The sequence below is a fragment of the Lagopus leucura genome, unplaced genomic scaffold (genome assembly GCF_019238085.1).
Source record: "Lagopus leucura isolate 7727_CA_CO unplaced genomic scaffold, USGS_WTPT01 Super-Scaffold_100012, whole genome shotgun sequence".
Lineage (NCBI taxonomy): Eukaryota > Metazoa > Chordata > Aves > Galliformes > Phasianidae > Lagopus > Lagopus leucura.
In genome coordinates, this window is record NW_024962267.1 from 14,418,526 (window position 1) to 14,438,637 (window position 20,112).

The 20,112-nt window shown below is 37.4% G+C and overlaps 1 protein-coding gene across 2 annotated transcripts in view; it reads right to left on the reverse strand.

Annotated features, from left to right (window-relative positions):
* Positions 1-271: 271 nt before the first annotated feature.
* The window catches only part of PMS1 (PMS1 homolog 1, mismatch repair system component), a 41,868-nt gene continuing 22,027 nt past the window's right edge, over positions 272-20,112 (reverse strand). Inside the window, exons 7-14 of one of the 2 annotated variants that reach the window (XM_042875053.1) lie at positions 17,431-17,553; positions 15,857-16,000; positions 15,305-15,316; positions 13,776-14,653; positions 9,673-10,128; positions 8,993-9,123; positions 3,012-3,172; positions 272-482 (exon numbers count right to left, since the gene is read on the reverse strand). In XM_042875053.1, the coding sequence (XP_042730987.1) occupies positions 312-482; positions 3,012-3,172; positions 8,993-9,123; positions 9,673-10,128; positions 13,776-14,653; positions 15,305-15,316; positions 15,857-16,000; positions 17,431-17,553 (2,076 nt within the window). In that variant the 3' untranslated portion in view covers positions 272-311. The remainder of the gene's footprint in view (positions 483-3,011; positions 3,173-8,992; positions 9,124-9,672; positions 10,129-13,775; positions 14,654-15,304; positions 15,317-15,856; positions 16,001-17,430; positions 17,554-20,112) is intronic. The other variant, XM_042875054.1, reaches the window with a different exon arrangement.

The window sequence follows — 20,112 nt, forward strand, 5'->3', positions numbered from 1 at the left end:
TCTGACATACTGATATTTTCTAAATCTGCAGTAGTGAGAAAAGCATCAAACTAGTTGAGAATATTTCTTTAATAAATTCTTTTTAAAAATAGTGGAGCTTTTCTCTACAATATTAATTTATTTCCATTTCTCAAGTAGCATCTGAATTTAAATTTAAAAAAGAAGTCAAGAAGGTGAACTTTGATAATGAAAAGTAACTATACAAAAGCTTCACACAAAACGTGCTGAGGTTACAGAATAACGATCAAAATTAAGCAAGAGAAATCTGATCCCAAACAAAATGTTCCATTTACTGAATAATTTCCTTGGAGTTACGGCTTGTTAACTTCTGGAATATCTGTTAAGTGATGAAAAAAAGGACGACCATGAACGCAGCCTTTATTTTCCCTTCCAAGCTGTTGCTTCATCCTGTAAATTGTGTTTTCTACATCTTCTTTTGACAAATGTAAGGGCAGCTGCCGAGCTAAACGCACTGCTTCTCCCTGTGGAAAGGAAAAACAAAACAAAAAACCCAACAGTGTTAAAGTTCTGCTTTGTAACATGTTAACCTAGGGCTATCAGAAAGCATGAATGAAGCACTCACTGGGGAAAGGTCACTGTTTTCCTTTCACATTTATATACTCTGAATCCCAGAAACACAAATTAAACTCTAAACATAGCATACTGGTCATTTCATGCTCTTCTGCAACAGTCACACACAGTCTACTGGTTATGTTGGCACTTTTTCTGTTAGGGTCCCTGTGTTTCTGAATAGCTCAATTTCTCTGTTGGTGACAGTGTTGCCTGAAAAGATTTACCAGTTCACAAGATGCATTCTACACCACAAAATTGTGAACTGGTATAAATTAAACAAATAGTTAAACAGAGTATTAAAAATACTATTGTGAAATTTTAGGTCAGTGCTGTATTAAATATATACTTCATGCTATTGTCTCACAGTACTAGAAATCAAAAGTGACAGCTAAACACTGCACTACTAGCAAACACCCTCAAAGAATTAGTAGCTTCAAAATTAATTTGTTTCCTGCTGTTATCTTAGGCTGTCATGCCTTCACAAGGCATGAAACCAACATTTAACATTTTTTAATATGAATCTTTTCAGCCGTTCCCCCCCAGCCCTCTCTTCCAAATGGAAAAAATGATCACTGTGGACCATTCTCTACTTAAGCAGGCTTTTACTTTGACCAGTTCTCTATTTTTGCTTCTAGGTTTACCAGAAGATAGCCAAATAAGAAGATATGCTGATTACTCCAACTTAGGACAGAAACTGCATCTTTGAACATGAAGTGATAGTAAAAAATAAATAAAAATCCAGTGCTTGCTTTTAAAATTTATCTTTTTCACGAATGCAAGCCATGTACTTTCCAGGGAATATGCATTTTCCAGCTACTATTACTGCTCAACATTCTTTTGAACTGTTCCTCACAAGATCACCAACAGCTTTTAATAATGCTTTGATAGTCTCTTGACATACACTTTACTGTACCTTCATATATACACACGCTCTCCTTTTAAACATACAAATCAACTCCATCCCAATCCAAAAGACAGGTATTTGTAAGTAGAGAACTTAAAGCTTCTACCTCCAAATGAGGTTACATTCATACAGTCTCAATGTTTAACTGACTCTTTCCTTAAGAGTGCATGACAACAACAAAGGCAGCTGTAAATTTACTGACCCCAAAAAGCAGCAAAAGATTTGTATAATGAATGTTCAAAAGGTTGATATATATTTACATTATATTATAACATTATTACTACATTATATTATATATATATTCCATGTAAATGCCTGGGCCACACTAAGTACTCTAATTCAAAAAAACACACAGGCAAGAGCTTATATAAAAACAAGCTTAACATATACCTTGGTATTCTTTTGAACAGCTATCTCAAGAACTGTGGCTTAAGATGGCATTAGTAAACTATGTAGAAATAAGACAATAAATTATGGAAAACTACTTCTTTTAGTTATTCCAGCTCTTACTAGTACCATATTTATTAGCCATCTCTGTGAATTCATGCCTATTATTGTCTCTGGGCAGACAATTTTATCTACTGCATATCAAACATTAAAAAAAAAAAAACTAATTCTGGTTCCAACTGTTGCATAACAACATCTGAAAGAAAACAGCTTAAAGATTCTTCTACTAAAGCACCGTTTCTCTGGCTGCTTGTGAATAGTGCTGGCTGCTGGTAAAGAACACATGGTTTCCTGCAAAACTTAGTCACTAGTGCCTTGAGTAGAGTGGACTTCTGAGACTCAGTTGTCAGCATGTGCTGCCCTTAACTTCAGAAGTTACTGATGCTAACTAAATACAAGCATTTGCAGAAGCATATGGGTTTCACTACATGTGAGACTTCATTTCTTTCACTTCAATGTCTTTATTTCAGTGACAGCTTGCTTTTTTGGCAAAGAAAATTCTCTTTGTCTCTTATCCCCTTTTGGAATGAATCATAGCAATTTTTCTTCATCAAATGGAAATGGTGCACTTTCTGCTTTTCAGGACATGCAACTCTGAGGTTCACACAAGAGTTAAGTTTCTGTTAATTCCTACTTTTCATAAACTAATGACTTAAATCATTTTATTATTCCTTCACAGATCTACTTAGGAGGGAATAAAAGCTTGATTACTGTTCTGGATTCAACTGCATTGAAGAGCTGGAAAACTATTTTATGACTTTTCTGTATTCTGACAAGGAGAAATGCCTTTCTCTTCTGAAAACTGCATACCCAGAAAAACCCCTGTGAGCATAAACTCTCAGCATGTATTAGATCACAATGGATGACTGTTTTGTGGCATGTCTGATGGAAGTTTTTTGTAAGCAATGCAGAGCCCGTACACCTCAGAGAGGATCTGGCACTCTCCTTTTCAAAAGTAACTTCTGTTCAGACAAGAATTACATTACTTACAATGGAAAATTGAAAAAAGAATCTCAACCTTCGAGATTTTAAAGACTTGCTACAAGCTCAGCTAGCCAATCTTTACAAGTAAATTGTTATGCCTTACCTCCAAGTAGTTTATCACTTTGAGAGGTCTGCATTCATATACTTCCTTTGCATTTCTATTAACTACTGCATTCAGAATTTCTTTCAAATCAGAAACACCATAATAGGACAGACAATTAGCCATTCCTTCTATTTCCATATGGCTTTCTGTAGCTGAAGCACCTGAAAACACAAAAAATAAAACAGCAATTTATGCACTGCTTTGATTTCTACCCTGGAGCAATTCAGAGAAAGTTAAACGAATCTAAAATCACTTAATAGATTAGTACAATGAATTCAATGCAATTAGGAAACCTTTTTTACTCCTCCTGTGAAATGTGTTTCTTTGTTCAAGGTTTCAAAATGATGATTTGTCCATATTGACATCACTAGCCTACAGGTTCAATTTAATTCAAATCCTAGCTGGTGCTGCTGAAATGCTTAAAACCTTCTGCAGCATTTCCAGCCTTAAGCATAGCTTTAATTAAAGCTTCTACAGCTTTGATTAAAACATACGTTAAGTTAAATTAAAAGCTTATAATAAAATACAATTTAATTTGAAAATAATTAAAACAATGCTGGCCCTATTTTCTATGTAACTGGTTTAAACATCTGTACAGTTCAACTTCCATCATAACAAATCCGACTTCCACCAAACCAAAAAGCAGTTATTTCTCCCAGCACTGCAGAGAAAGATCTGAAGCCTGCATATCTAAAATTTCGATGACAGACTTCATACACGCTCACGTGACACCACTACAATTTAAAACTAGATTAAATCCTCCCTTAGTTTTGGCCTAAGGTGGGAGAATCACATACATTCAGCCTGGATCATGAATGACTTTGAGAAATCAAAAAAAGAGGAAACAAGCAGACTGGTATAAACTGGATTAAATTAAAGAACTGCAACAAGGGATCGTTCATATTCCTAATAATACACAAGCTATAGCACTAGAAGTATCTGAAGATTTTAGAGATTAGACAAAAATATACATACAATGTAAGTCAAGACAATGCATTAGCTATTGCAATTTGATCATTATTATCCACGACTGGTCATTGTTAATTTGACAGTAATTAAATGAGACTGCAGATGAACAGAAGGACTGTACAGGTTGAAAAGTGTTGTCTAAATATGGGTATGTCATAAAGGTAAATCATGCTGATGGAGTTTTTCAGGCTTTGGGCAAGAGATATTTTGATCCGAATGGGAATTTGATGCAAGGAACTAAGAATCACATAATCTCATCCCAGCAACATATTTAGCACCACTTCAAATTCGGAATTTTACTTCCTTTTTCATCCAGCATTGTTGTCATCCTCTTCCTCAGGCTGTCTTTCCCTTAGAATCCCAGTCTCAGCTAGTAAAGCCCAACATTTTTACATACTGCTGTGAGCCTGCAATCAGAACCAGCTGAAAGCAACCAAGTTTGCCCATTAGTAAAGATGAGGTAGGATCACATACAGTGCCACTATTTGTCCATAAGAAAGGCTGCAAGAGACTGCAGCAAAGATAATCCATTGTTGATCTCCTTCACCACTTCTCTTCATTTTTACGCCATTTTTGCTTTGAAGTAAGACTAAACTCGTGTTGCTGATTCAGATCACTTGCTTATGCTCCTCTTTCTACAATAACAGCACATCCTACCTGACAGCTTTTCAATAATTTGCAGCATAGGCAACCAAATGCAGGACACAGAACTTCCTTACATTTAAGATTTCCAGTTGAAAAGTTTGAATCCTCACAGCTACCCTTAAAATTTCACGACAGTAAGATTCTGGACTTGCAAAGCAAATTTTTGCAAATGCAGTAAACCAGTCAAACACGCTTCCTAATGAGACTGCTTGAAACTCAGGGGTTTTACCAATAACAATTTCTCCATATGCAAATTTTGACAGTCAAATTTAACTTCACAATACTGTTCATTTACTTATGGGTCAAATCAGACTTGAGAGCACACCATAAAAACAAATAATACAACGTCTGAAGTCTCCTTCTCTGGTAACTTCTATTTCTCCCTTTCTGCTTACGTTCTTCAGACTGAAAAGCAGTGCACTGCATGCTGACTAACATATATTTATCTGCAAGCCTTTGCAGGAATTCAGACATTGGCAACATTTGATGATATAAGCAGATGTCCAAACCTCAATATACTTGTAAATTTTTGACAAAATATACGTTAAAATTTTTGAGTACTCAAACAGCAGTCTTCAAGCAGTTTCCATAGTGAATTCTGTGAAATCCTTTCCAACTTCCAAGGAAAATATTTCAATGAACAAATAAACTAGTTTTCAACTGACTAAAAATGTGGATTTCTCATTGCTAAAAATTTCCCCTTTGTCTGTCCAAACAAAACATTCACCATCACCTTTGGATAATTCCTTTTCGATGGCCAGGAAAATCTGTTCTCTTCCAGCTGCCACCTAGATTAGGTGACACTGTAAGACTACCTAGCTTACAGACTTCGATCAAAATCAAACTGAAGTAAAGCAGCAGCATGATTTTCCACCGGTTGTTTACAAGCAGCAGCTTGTATTACCAAAGGAAGCAGGTTGGTTGTGTGTTACTGCTCTTTGAAACCTTATCAACAGTCTTTGTACACACATAGTTTGGATATGTGTACTCTATTAAGATTACAGCTCGACTCTAACATTTTGCCTTAGTTCAAGGCACACAGATTAAAAAAAAAGGGTAAGACAGTTCTCAGTTCATTTCCACCCAAGCATTTACACCCATCTCAAGTTTTCCCAGAGGAAATGGATTTGTTGTGAACATCTGTATATCATAAATATGATAAGAACTGGATGGAAAGTAATCCTTACTTCCTGAAATGGTTCTCTGCGCATAGCGATCACTGCAAGCTATACTCAGCAAACAAATGCCAGGAGGAACCCAGAAGTAAAAGCAATAAGAGCACTCTCTCAAAGGCAGCATCACTTGAAGACTCAGCAAGGCCAGAACACTGAGTGGGTGGGAGGGAGGTGAAGGAGGACCGGAGCTCAGCGTCTCCACTTATGAGGATCACAATTGGCATGTTCCACAAAAAAAACATTGATTTTGCCCAAGTGACATTTATGCCAAGAAACTTTCCTGAGTTATTTCACAACATGTTTTTCACTGTCAGCTATCCAGAGAAAAATCTAGTTAAAAACTCTTTAGAGTGCTGAGCAATCAATATAGAGAGACAAAGAAACAAAAATATTGGTCTACCAAACAAGAGAACATGGCACATCCAACATCTAGAACACTTAAAACAGCTTTGGTTGCAATCACTCAAACGACAGGTAAACTACATTCTCATTTTACAGCAAGAGAATATTCAAAGGACAGATGTAGCCTTAAAAGAAACCATACCCAAGCATGGTCTGGAACTCCTGCACTCTTGGAGAAACTACTGTCTAAAGGCTGGACTCGTGAAAGCAGAAAATGTTGCCACAAGTTCAAAGATTTCCCAATAAAATGGTAGAACAAAATCATACACAGTCCTTGTTAGGAAGAACAAGGGTATGAAGTTATCACAGGAGTTGAATCAAGTCTACATTAAGAAACAGCAATTAAAACAAGATCTATGAGAGCTGACAAATTGGATAGTAGAAGAGTTAAGGACCAACTGATGGCATCACAGACTTAATCAGAAATATTAATTCAACTACTTGTTTCTTTGCAAGAAAGTATTAGTAGGGATATAACTGTCACATTCAAATGCAAAGATAAAGAAAGGAAAACCTCTGCTTATAAAAAAAGAGAATTTCTGTCTATTAATACATACTCAAGAAACAAAACCTGAGGCAACTTCAAGTTCAAAAACAACTGAGTAAATGTCCTGTTTATAGGCTGTGTCTGAGTTTAAAAAACAAAAACAGAAAACAAAAACCAAACCACAAGACAAAACAAAGGACACTGTAGAATATTTAATGAAATGAACTTGTTCCCAAAGTTAACAAGTCCCACAGAATATTCAGGTGTAAGCTTTACATCAAGATTATACAAGGATATTTAAATTAAAGAACCTCAAACTACACAGAGAAATTTTCTAGAACAGACCATTAAGGAGCATTGATAATTAATACTCATGTTTCTGAAAAATAACTTCAATAAAGTGTTTGTAACAGAAGTAGATAATAGTGCATTTCAGAGCTAAGCTTAAGGGAAAATAATAAGGAAAGGAAGAAAAAAAATAAAAGGAACTGATGAAGTATTAAGTAAAAATCCATAGGTCAGTTGGAAAAAATGGCTGGGTGAAATTCCATTTTTTCTGTTGGCATTTCTACCTTCATCTGCAATAACATGCTATAACAGAGGCTGTAACTGCCATAACATCATTAGCAGAAGCTTATAAATATGACTGACAAGCCTCAAATGTTATTAATGTCTCATTCAAGTAGTTAAAATATAAGACTGTAACTAAGAACTGAAATAGATTTCCATTCCTCAGGTAGGCTGGCTATACAGTAACCATCAAGTCCTTGATTAAATGGTTCCTCAACCTGTACAGTGCACGTAAAGCTAACAGAGCACTGTTTGTACTTTCCTTCAACTGCATAGTAAACAAGGACAAGGTTCCTCACAAGACTTTATTTTCTTAATTTTATATAGTTAGGGACACAGGAAAACAATTGTTATTTCCTGGTTACTGCCATGAGTCCTATAACATTGTATCATACAATTTCACTCTTGTACTAAGCAAACTATTTTGAAAGTAGATTGCCTTTCCCATTTCCACAAGACTGAAAACGGTCTTCAAAAATTTATTCACATCCAGTTTAAAAAGATGGAAAAAAATAGGAAGGTACATAAGCAATAAGGCCTCCAATCCCTTCTTCCCATATTTGTCTAGAGACAAGTTGTAGATTTGCTCAGTTTTTTATTTGCTTGACTGACAGCTTCTTAAGAGCTGTCTCTTACCACAAGTACTTGATTCCCTTAATGATTCAATCTAATTGCTTTCATGAACACTTCTAGACAGCTCTCATTATTTAATCACAGGATTTAGCCACTCAGAAGGAAGCATCCTTGTTTTTGCTGTACGTGGTTCAGAAAAGAAAACAGCTTAGGCTCTGTTCTGCCCAAAAGCCAGCCCCTGACAGAAGGAGTTACTGTACATCCCTTTCTCATACCTACTCCTAAAAGATCCCATATGTTTGAGCAGATCTGTCATCACTGTACATATGCGGGGATCTGTAACACATGAAGCTATAGCATTTCTAACAGCTCCTATAGTGAACCTTTCCTCTGAGCTGTCACAGCTAGGTACTGCCCCCAAGGAAGTTTGCTTTTCTTGGAATTCTGCTGCAGAAATCCTGCTGCTCAGAATTGATTCTGGGCGGGTTGCCTCTGGATTTCAAACAGCATCACTGTAAATTATTCTTCAGAAAAAAAAAACCTATAAGCACTTAATTTTTACTGCTAAGCTGAAAGAATCTCAGAGTGGAGACCAACCTCTACCAAAACAGCTGATGATGACCCTCTGACCCACTCTTGACCGGCCCCTTTGGGCACTGTGCTACAATCCTGGTATGAAAGAAGACCTGTAACCAGTTCCATCTCCTTACTGGACCTCCTCAGCTGCTGAATAGAAGAGGGACAGTCAGCTGAAGCACTCACTCACATAAGATTCTGCAAGTAACTCTCATCTTCGAAGAAGCTGCCTTGACTGTAGAAGTCTCATCAGTTTAATCATTTCTGCCAGAATGGCAATTCAGCATTTTGAGAAAAGAAATAAAAATGTCACGAGATGCTTATGTGTAAAGAGGAGGTTATACCACCAGCTACATACCCTTCCTTTTTTATTCATGTTTTCTGTTATCAGTTTCCATTAATCACTATTGTATATAGATGAATACATCTCTAGCAAAGTAATAGAATCTTAATGTTTAAGAAAACAGGATCTTGGTGCTTTCAATGATAATGCGATGTAGGACAACAAAATAGACATCATTTAAATCATTAAATCAGAAGAAAAGAAGCTTCAGTCAGATTAAAAGACATTAAAACCATCATACCTTCTATCACTTTTATCTGGAAGCCATTTGCTACAAGCCTCAGGTCTGACAAATAACTTGATCCATTTAGTGTCTTGTAATCCTTCTGCATTTTATGAAGAGCATCCATGTAGTGAGATTCACCAAGAAGACTAGGAAAAAAAGCAACACCGCACAAGCCAACACCCAAAGGGTTAAAAAATCCTTAATTTTAAAATTAAAACTGCTCAGAAAAATACATTAAAAATGTCAGATATCAAGAGTGATTATGATTTTGAAAAGTATTTTGGAAAAAAAGCAGTCTTTTTAAAGAAGAAATACAGAATATCAACTATTTACATATCTTACAGAATGACCAAGTTTAGACAAATAGTAATAATTATGACAGCCACTCCGTAATCCATGGGGAAAGTTAGCTAGAGTGAAGCTGTGAAAATGTGGAGCATTTACTTCCCCCCTCTGGGAGAAGAAATTTGTCTTCACTACATTTCCAAACAGGTCACAATTCGTACTCATTTGTACTGGAAAATGACCAGACTTGCTCATCCTTTGTTCTTTTGTTAACCTGTAAGAGGATATTTTTATGTTTTGTACCCTTACAGATTCAAATAGTCACAGAATTTGTGAACAAGGCCTTATCAGCCTACTCTAGATAATTATAAATAACAAAAACTACAATTTTGTCCTTATCTGTACTCTACCTGTCTGATAACACAACTGGCTTGTCCAGTTTCTCTACTGGAAGGATATGGTTCATCAGCAACCTTTTACACAGCAGGGCTTCTTCCAATCTATATGGATTCAGCAACATTAGCTTTTTTTCAGTAGCAAGTATCCAGATATCAGGAAGACTCTGGCGACGGATCAGGCAAAGCTCATGTCCATCTGAATCATTCTTCTCATGCCTCTGAAACTGAGGTCTACAGGAACTCAGAGAAAAAGGCACCGTAACAACTTTCACAGGCTGATTACACTTTGGTTTCTTATCAATTCGAAAATGCACCATTTTGTCAAGTTTCTGCTGGTTGGGTGGAGGAGTCTTCAGCCTGGGCTTCTGTTTTTGTGTCTCCTTTACAGGTCTGTTTGCTGCTTCCTGCATGGCTTTGCTAGCCTCTTTGTTGTACCGCTCCAGGTCTCTAGCAGCTTTTATTTCGTACCTTAAAAAAGAAAAGAAATTATTTGAACTAAACAAGAAATCACAGACTGCAGCACCTAACACGTGAAACCAAAAGACAAGGCAACTACTCCTAGCAAGGTAAGAACTCCCATGGCTCACTCAAGTAGCCACATCGATACGCCTTCCACAAGGGGTGGAAAAGAGATCAGGGACTGTGCCCCTACACCTCTACCCAGTGAGGATGATGAGTTTGAAATTTTCCTTCATTATGACAGCCAGGAAAATCTGAACTGTTGAAGGGGGCTACATAAACTGCATTATACAATCAGCTACAGCAGATTGCCCTCGACCTCAATCCCAAAACTATGTTTCACTTGAATTTGCAATTAGACATAGTTTCAGAAGTTTTGTCACAGGCACATCCAACCCTATTCACAAGGCCGCTCGAGCTTCCAGAGCACTGCAAATTTCAAGTGGAGTCCTGACATTTAACTAGGAGTTTGGAGGCTAAATAATTTCATAAGCCTCAGGCTTTACTTAAGGTAAAGAAGCACAGTGACTTCAAATAAGATCAGCCATGAATAAAAAGCATGCAAATCCAGAGTAGATATGATTATCACAGAACTCTAAATAATAAACTTATAGATTTTTCAAAAAGTGACTTGGTAACGAGCCATTCTAAATGCTGTCTTGATAGTTAAGTTACCATACATACCAAAGCTCTAAAACCTGAAGGGATTCTTAATGAGCTTGTAAACATCAAGATGATAGCTAAAGCTTTATAGATGGTTTATGCTCGCCTCCCACGTATGAGCCTGACTTTTTTGAAGGACAAAGGGGCAATGTGCTACCTCCTTTTGTCCTGATTTGATACTCTAAGTTCTGTCAGGTTATTCATACCAATCTGACCTCCAATAAAAGGCAGCGCTATCATACATAAGTATTGGAAATAAATATTTTAACTGGTCATATTTATTTATTGCTACTTGCTGGAACAGTTTGATTCAATTATGTGTATGCATGCTGGAAAATTAAGGTCAACAAAAAGGTCACCATTTGCAATTAATTATGATGTGCTAGCATTCACATATGGTACCAATATTTAGTTAACTAAAAAAAGGCAGCTTAAATGGTTTCTTGCAATAAATCATGTCCTAGAAATTATGGAGTAAACGCTAAGACAAAAAACATCTGCTCCTTTTAAAATATATCGATGAAACCACTTGACCAGAACTTTTTCTAATACAGAATACATTCATACTATTGACCAGATCAATAAATACTCTGCTTTGAACAGACACAATTGGAACACATGACAATATTTAACTACAAGAGTACTGATAAATGCCATCCAGAACCAAAACAATTCCAAAGTCAGTCCTACATGCTTTCATTTTAGGCCACCACCAGAAAAACTTTAACCTTGCAAGACCTGACTGCAAGGGTTTTGCCTAACTAATGCATGGAGTTCTCCCACTGCTACTTGAGCCTGATAAACAAGAAATACTAAGGCCAGACACATGCACAAGATGTATTAAGAAAGAGCAGAGTGAGTATAAGAAATTAAATTCTGGCTTTGCAAAGCAAGGGGATAGGCAATGCTGCCAATATGGACAGGCATGGAAGCTTTCTCTTCTATTATAACTTAAAAACCATAAAATTTCACATTCTGGTTGTGTAATGAGCGCTGGCTTGTTTTGAATAGGCTATTCCATGTAATTATGTGACACCTGTTGGTTGTGCTGCTCCCAAAAAGGGATTTAAATTCATTTAGACCTGCTAGAGAAGCCACAAACAGAAATGCTGAAGCCGAGCGTACTGTAACCTAAACATGGGACTTCGTGGCAGAAGGACAGAGGTCTAGAGCCCAGAAAAGTGATGTCTTGCCAGAAAGGTTGCCTGAACCTGGAGGCACAGTGGGAGCACGGCCCTTTGGCTGCCTTGTTCTATAGACAGTTGTTGTTACCTCTAGGTGGCCCAATTCATCCAGAGTGTCTGGTAGGCAAAGACACGCTCTCTGGCAGACATGGAACAGTTCTTTGGGATTGCTGCCTTGAAGGAAAAGTTAGCTACAATCTCTTTACAGTTATTATTTTCTGGGGCTATTTTAAAAGACTGAAAGTGAAACAAAGATATACCAAAGCTGAAAAGTACTGTTAAAACTAGTGGTAAATCTTTCACTGACTCCAACATCTATTGGGCCATACTGCATTTATTTCTATAGGTAAGAAAAATTCCACTACCAGAGAGGTCTCCTTTCTGAACTAACATAATCTGTAGGCACGCTCTTAAACATAACAGTTGTACCAGGAAAGCAACCATGAAATCCCAAAAGCTAAAGCAGAGCAAATTAAAATTTTCTGAAGCAGCTGGCAGAACCTTTTGTTTTGTTTCATTAAAAGCATGAATATAATTGGAGTAGATTCCTATTAGTACATTAATATTCCTGCTGAAGGAGAGGTGGGCTAAACACCATTTCTCACACGCATGGTTTTGTGATCGGAACACTCTGCTTGCTTAGAGATCTCAATTCCACAGGTATAGCTTCTTTTTCTCACCATTCTCCTCATCAAATCTCTCAGCAGTGTGAAAATTACATTATTTTGTCTGCTGGCTTCCTTAATCCCCTCTTTTCACTTCTGTACCACTAAAAAAATACATTTTCACAACACTTAAGTGACTGTGTTGACAATAAACATGTAAAACTGCTGAAGAACTATTATTTCTCCTTTGTATGATTCTATCTCTCGCAACATTAAAAGAACCTCCCACATTTTGAATTGCCTTAGAATGCCTTAAAATCTGTCATTCTAATTGATCTTTCCCAGCAATATAAATTCCACATACATTTTAGCTAACTGACCACCAGATCCCCACTCTTAAAAAAAAAAAATATATATGTATCAGAAAACCCAAACTAAAGAAAGCTAAAATATTTTCCTTACTTGCAGATGGATTTCAAAAATTCTAGACTGATGCAACAGTCTAGAATAGGAAATGTTGATATTCAGACTGTAATCTGAAAAGAGGTTTGATTTAGAGTGAAACAAAGGACCCACTAGCATTTGAACTGTACTATATTCTGAACAGGCACTGGAATAGCTGTTGGGGGGAAAGAAATTCCTTGTGTCATTTGACTGGGTTTTATACATACAATAATGGGGTAGGAGAAAGACTGGGTTGGGATACTTACTAAATATAGGGGAAAGGAGTTTTCCAAATGTTCAAGCACTAAAGATCCTAAAAGAGAATTCTCACTTTAAAGCAATAAAAAGAAAACTGCTGGTTGGAAAAAGTTCTGCAGGAACGATACAGTGCCTCATTCATCACCGCGCTGGTTTTCATTGACAGTGCTTCTAAGTGAAGAGACACAGGCAAGCCCTTAAAAAGCTGATGTTTGTATGATTCACAAAGCACAGCTCTTGCCTGTTATTTCTAAATAACAATTCAAGGAAATTGTCCCTACTTAACTGCTGCACGGCAGATACAGTGGCCAAACAAGTAACTCAAATCAGCAGTGCATGTCAGACAATACCATCGCTGACCTTGGAAAGACAAAAATAATTTTCTGTTCTGTTTTTCATAAATAACTGGGAAGTCAGAATCTTTCTCCCACTCACAACAGATGACTCATTTGCTCATTGCTAACTGCTAGATTTAGAAGCAAGATGAAGCCTGGAAACTTACTTGTGCTTTTCTTCTTCATTTAAATTCTTCCACAGCTCTTCAATTTTTGATAGGATGTCCTTCATGCTACACCTCGGATTTTCAGAAAATAATTTTGAACGATGTTCTTGGATGAAGTGTTCAAATGCAGACTTTGATTTCCTTATTGTTCGACCATGAATTAAGTCATAACCTGTTACTTGTCCTGTTTTCTCATCTATTACATTTCTTTTCTTTACAGTTTGATTTGGGATTTGTGGATCGTGGCTTTGTTCATCACTACGCTCACTTTGCTCATTAATTGCTCCTCCAGCTTCAGGAATTAAAACCTTAACAGGTTCCAGGTTGTCTCCTGAGGAGTTTTTAAATGCATTTCCCATACTCCAATTATCAGCAGAGATTTCAGGTAAGTCTTCAGGGACTAAGGCTTCTTCAGCTTTATCAGAACTCAAAAGGTGTCCACCATCTTTTTTAGACCCAGGATCTACAGGAGCACTGTTACTTGAAATACCAGTTGTATTTTGTCTGCTCTGCTCCTCCTCACACAATAAACGTAAGGAACCCTCTTGAAAGGCATCATTCTTAGAAGCCTCTTTTCTTTCTAGGCGACTATGTACAGTATCACCAGAGAATATCTGATGGTTTAAACAGATCTCTGTGTTTTTTCCTGCTTGACAACTTTGCACATAACTGCTGAATGAAAGGAATGAAGTATGAGCATGTAGATCATTGTTTCCAGATGGTTCCTTTTCATTAACAACCACATCTGTTTGTCCTGCATTATGAACACACGTGTCTTCTGAGGTAACATCTGTTTTATTAGCTTCACCAGAGGCTGTAGCAGGTAGCGGCCCATACAAAGATTTCAGCACATTTTCAATAGCAGATAAGACACAGTCCTGAGAAGAAAAAAAAAAAAACAACAAAAAAACCCACCAAACAAATAAATAAAAATAACAACCAGAAAAAAAATACACATAGAAAGCATAAGTAAAAACCTAAATACACAACTGACAGATATTGAGAATACAGAGCCAAGTGATCTTATTCAGAATTTTTCAAAACAAATCTGAAGAGATTATGGCTTTTTTTTTTAAACACATGGTAAAAAAGGCTCTAAAATGGACAAATTTCACCTCAAATACTTGGGATAGGTGTTTTTCTTCACTGGTTCACACTGAAATCATGGAAGTGATTAACTGCTTTCCTTATAGCACAGTGGGCTGACTGCTGAAAACCATATCGAGTAAAGCGATTCCCACTTCATACAGCATCAAATGCTCACAGCTAAGACAGAAGCACCAGCACCACTCCAACTGATGTAAGCACGCTTGTGAAGGTGCTGCCAAGACACTTCTGCAGCAAATGATGCAAATAAGGAACAAACAAGAAAATCCCAACCCTCTTTCTAATACCAAAGAAAAGTTTTCAACTAGAACGGGTGTGAGAATGCTATGTTATTTTTGATATAAGTGGTGCTTCACCGGCAATGCATTTTCAACATTAACACAGTCAACTACAAGAACTTACATTGAAAAAGTTAAACTTACCTGTGTGACTGCCTGCGTGCAATGTGAATAGCTTTGTTAATTTCTGTGGCATTACTTTTTTTGTGAAGTACCAAACAGTGAAAGTAAACTTACATAATATGTATCACTAGATAACTTCTAAAATGTGGGCACATACTATTTAGTTAAATGGTATCAACAGGATATCCCAAAACTTAAGTGATGTCAACAATTATGTAAGCACATAACAGCAAATAGCGCATTCAGCAGAAACCGACTTCCCCTTCATAATGTGTGCAGTGTTATAAATGTTTATTACTTAGTGCATTGAGAATCTAAGCATGAGATTTATTTAAGGACACACATCGCAATTACATTTAGCTTTGGTCACTATAAAGCTAACTGGAAACAAACACGTGTGTGGAAGCACATAAATGATGTTCAAAATCAACTAGGAAATGAGTTTTGAATAATCCTCCTAAAATACTTCAGCAGCACTGTTTACCTGCACACATTTCAGCAGTTCCAGAAGCTCTTATTACCTGTGCATAAGTAAAAGTTGCCAGCTCAACAGCAGAATAAGACATTAGTTACCTTATACTGCAGCAGAACTTGAGTTTTATCAGGTGTTAAGTTCACATCCACAGCAGAGGCAGGTACAGTAATATTCAGAAAGAACACAGGGTATAAGCGCGTGCTGTCCTTTTGCATCAGCACACTGTAGTACTGTCGAATTAACTACAGATTAATTTAGTAAAGAGATGTCAGTAAAGGCAACAAAATACAAATAAAGGCACAGGAACAAAATTTGATGTTATAAAATTCTAACTCTATTTTTTCCCCAAATTAACAGAACGCTAAGAAAATATTTGAATACACACGTGTGACAAAATAATCACCAGAAGAGGACTTACTAGTGGTTCCCATGTATTCACAGCTAAATAAACATGAAAATAAAACAAAAAAAGATCAAATTCCAAGAAACAAATGGAAGCTGCTTTGACCTTCTGAATAAATACATCGATCATATTTGGAAAAACACACTTGATATGCTTGTACTTAAAAATGACCAAACAAGACTGCAATTCTAACGCTTACTTCCTTACTCAACCCAAATGCTATTATTTCTGTGTTTGTTTTTTTAAAGACAATCTACTTACACAGCTTGCAACTACATCACTGTCTCTTTCAGCCAAACCGAAGTCTGTTTGAGAAAGTAACACTTGCACCACAGAGTTGACCTTTTCCCAGAACAGGATTAGTCTGTTCCTTTTGTTAACCCAACTATAAATTTACAACTTTTCACAAACTTTGCTTGCCCTTACTGCTTTCTCTATAATCCCCTTGAAAACTCCCAACAACCAACCAAAAAATTCCTTAGTTGTTTCAGAACTTAGGTCAAAATAAAAGGAATCCACACTCCAAGAACAGCCATAAATGAAGGACAATGTATTTTTACTTGGCATTATGGTGCCCTGAACCCCATCCAGCCCCTGGTTAAGAAGTTGCCTCTTTTATGGGATCCAAACTGAACCTTACGCTGCAGCAAGAAACAGGTATATCAAATTCTGGGTGGAGATGTAGTACAGGATTAGCCTTGTTCGTCAGTTACAACACAAACACAAGTTCAGGGCTTATATCTACAAAACTCTGAGCGTAGACTGAAAATGAATTCATTTTCTCCACTTTGAACCCTACGTGTATACTTCAGCATGCGTTGAATTTTCTTTTCTGGGAGGTGCAAGGATTAGAACAGCAATGCTGCTCCAAGTGAGGTGCTGCAAGGTTCAGCAGTGTGAGAAACCCAAGAGTATCAAATTCTGCCTACACAATGCCTAGCTGTAGCCAGTGCTTCTGCACTATCACTTTCATTTTTATTGAACGCATACACAGATTTAAAGTGAAAGTGTATGAAAGCCTGGTAAGCCCTCAGTATGAAGTGCACAAAATTATGATTTTTATTTCAGAAAACATGTCTTGTGGGAAACCACATAGAGTTCCTGCATCAAAAACTGCACAGGTCTAATTCTGCTAGGCTAATAGTAAAAAAAATAATAATAATAATAATCAACTATCCTGGGCTCCTGTATATCCGAAATTCATTATTTTTTCAAGCAGCTGTAACTACAGCCTTCAGGTCTGCGGTTGTAAATGCTAGAGGGTGTTACCTTTAATATTTCCTTCTGATGAACTGGACGATCATTTATAAAAATAAAACTCCGTTCTGAGCTTGAGAGACTTGTCAAAGAGCTGTCTGACTCAGCCTTTGGGAGAAATCCAGAAAGATTTATCTGTAATGATAGAACAAATACAGCACAAAGGTCTTTAAAAGACAATGTCAAAAATATGTTTTTGAGGTGGGAAATTACAGTGAAACACACAGGAGGCCCAGCCATTTGAATACGTGCATTGCTTCTTCAGAGCTATGATGGTTTAGTAGGAAATACTGGTGGCTGGACTGGATGATCTTGGAGGCCTTTCTCAACTATGGTGGTTCTGTGATTCTATGATTCAAGCAATTTAAGTGTTAAAGTGTATAAGAAAAGAGGTTGACAAGGATACTTCTGTCTCTATTACCCCTCATTGAGACATTTCCTACTGGGACTGCAGGTTCACCAGGTTGCTGTCTGCAGCTGGGGTTGGAGATGGTTGGAGCCAACAAACCAACGCCAGCTAAGTGCATACTTGCTGACTGCAGGGCTGCCAACTACGGCTGGTATAAGCTGAAGGCAGTCTGCCTGCTGTCCAGCCTGGAGAAGTTGGTAGTGAGCTCACCCTAAGGTACAAAATCTAAAGATGAACTCCCTCTCTTTCCACACTCAGGGCATCTTAAATAGCCTGTTGTCAAGCCTTTATTCAGGGCACCACAATTTACCTATACCACCAGCATGCAAATCATCTGCCTTCAGCCTCGAGCAGAACCTGCATGCACCCATCCCTGATAAGGAGCCCAGAACACATCATACAATTCAAGTACCTGACATTAAGCACAAATTTTATAACTTCTCCATTAAGCCTTTTTAGCTTTGTTGTGTTTGTTTTTTTTTTTTTTTTTCCCCCAGCTGAAACAAGGCCAATGACTCGTGCTGCCTGCCTCATCAGTTCCTCCTCTCCTCCACCAAACAACTTGAGAGCCCTTAAAATGATTTCAATTATATCTGGTAAAGAAGCAGAAATCCCAAAGATGTTGTATTTCCACAATTTCTGTGATAACTGACAGCTGTTTGGACAGGACACCCTTGAAATAATGACCCTTCTGCAGAAAAGGCAATCGTACCTTCTCCAAAGACAGGATCCACCAGCACTGACATGTGCCAGCCAGCTCAAGTACTGCCCCACGTGCTGCTCCACTGCAGTTTGCCCAAATAGCTAAGGGCTCAGTGTGGGGCTGCTGCAAAGCAAAGACTGAATTCTGGATACGTGGGAAAGTATGGAGAACGTTCTGGTAGCAGGGTGGATCACAGAATACAGAAATCAGATCTCTCTGGTTTTTCTTTTGGCAGAACCTCTTGCACATACTAAGACCCAAGCCATCATGCATTTGAAATGGGACTTAAAATCCCTGGGACTTGGCCTATCCTCCCCACTCACCTACGTCACAGCAGCTCTCTGCCCATGTGCTCCCTTATTCCCTCCTGACCTTGTAACAAGCATTCTGTGCTAAAGCTGGAGTGTTCTGGTCAGCAATGTTGCACATAACCAAACACCACTGGTCAAGTTAAAGAGGTGTCAAATATCTGCTGGATGATTATCAAAAAACAACATGCAGCACTTCTCGATGTTATCCTGCAGCTTTAGCACATCCTCCCTGAACGTCCCTTCTTTATGCTTCAAATTTCTTTTCCAGTTTCCAAACATCTGTATTACTGTTTCACTTCAAACAGTATTTTTATATACAGACAACATTAAAACAAAACTGAAAGTCTCTAAATAAGTCACTTAAGAAGCTGCCAGATTAAGAAATGGCTGACTGCTGTTACTATTTAAAGACACGTGGAATATCAAGTATGCTCATTAGAAGTTAGTAATGAGTTCCAAAACTAACCTTAATTATTAAAATTATAATGTTTAAAAATATTTTTTTTTTAATTCAGGCAAAATTACAGAGACTGGAGAATATTAAATATATGTACATATCACAGTATATCTGTGTTGATTGGACAGTAAGCCTTTCTTCAGTGCTCACCTTGTTCCCAGCAACTTGTATACCCACCAAACTTAACCCTCATAGAATATAGGAAAATTCCTAGGAATTCCATAGGAATTCCTTTCTCTGTCAAAGTTTCCTGAGTGAAACTTTGCAGCCAAATTGGATCCACCCATTTCCAAGAATGGGGATGCAAAAAGCATAGATGATGCTTTGCACATGACAAACTGTCCATTCTTTATTTTCTTTGGTTTGCTTTCTACTTTGTGAGTACTTCCCAACTTTTCCATGCCTTGGAGCCAACATGAACTATGTTCTTGTTTCATGCAGTGCTCGTAATAGGGAAGTTTTGGAGAAGGCGAGTCTTCAAAATGCATGAATCACTTGTTGCAGAACATTTCAATGTGCAGTTAGTAAGGAACAGCTTACAAAAGGTTTATAGCAACACTGATTTCATATTCAGAGTCGACTTTGCAGTGAAGGATTAGGAAGCTGCACAATGGACAAGTAGGAAATGAAGTATTAGTGCTGCTCTCATCTGTGCACTAAATGAGACACAGACTGCATGGGAAGGGAAAAGTGGCACACAGGTTGTCATCAAATAGCTATCCCAATTCCTGCACGCAAAGGAAAGAGACAAGGGCTACACAGGCAGCCTTAATTCTGTCATTTCATTGTGTTTGCCTGCTTAAATTAGAAATAT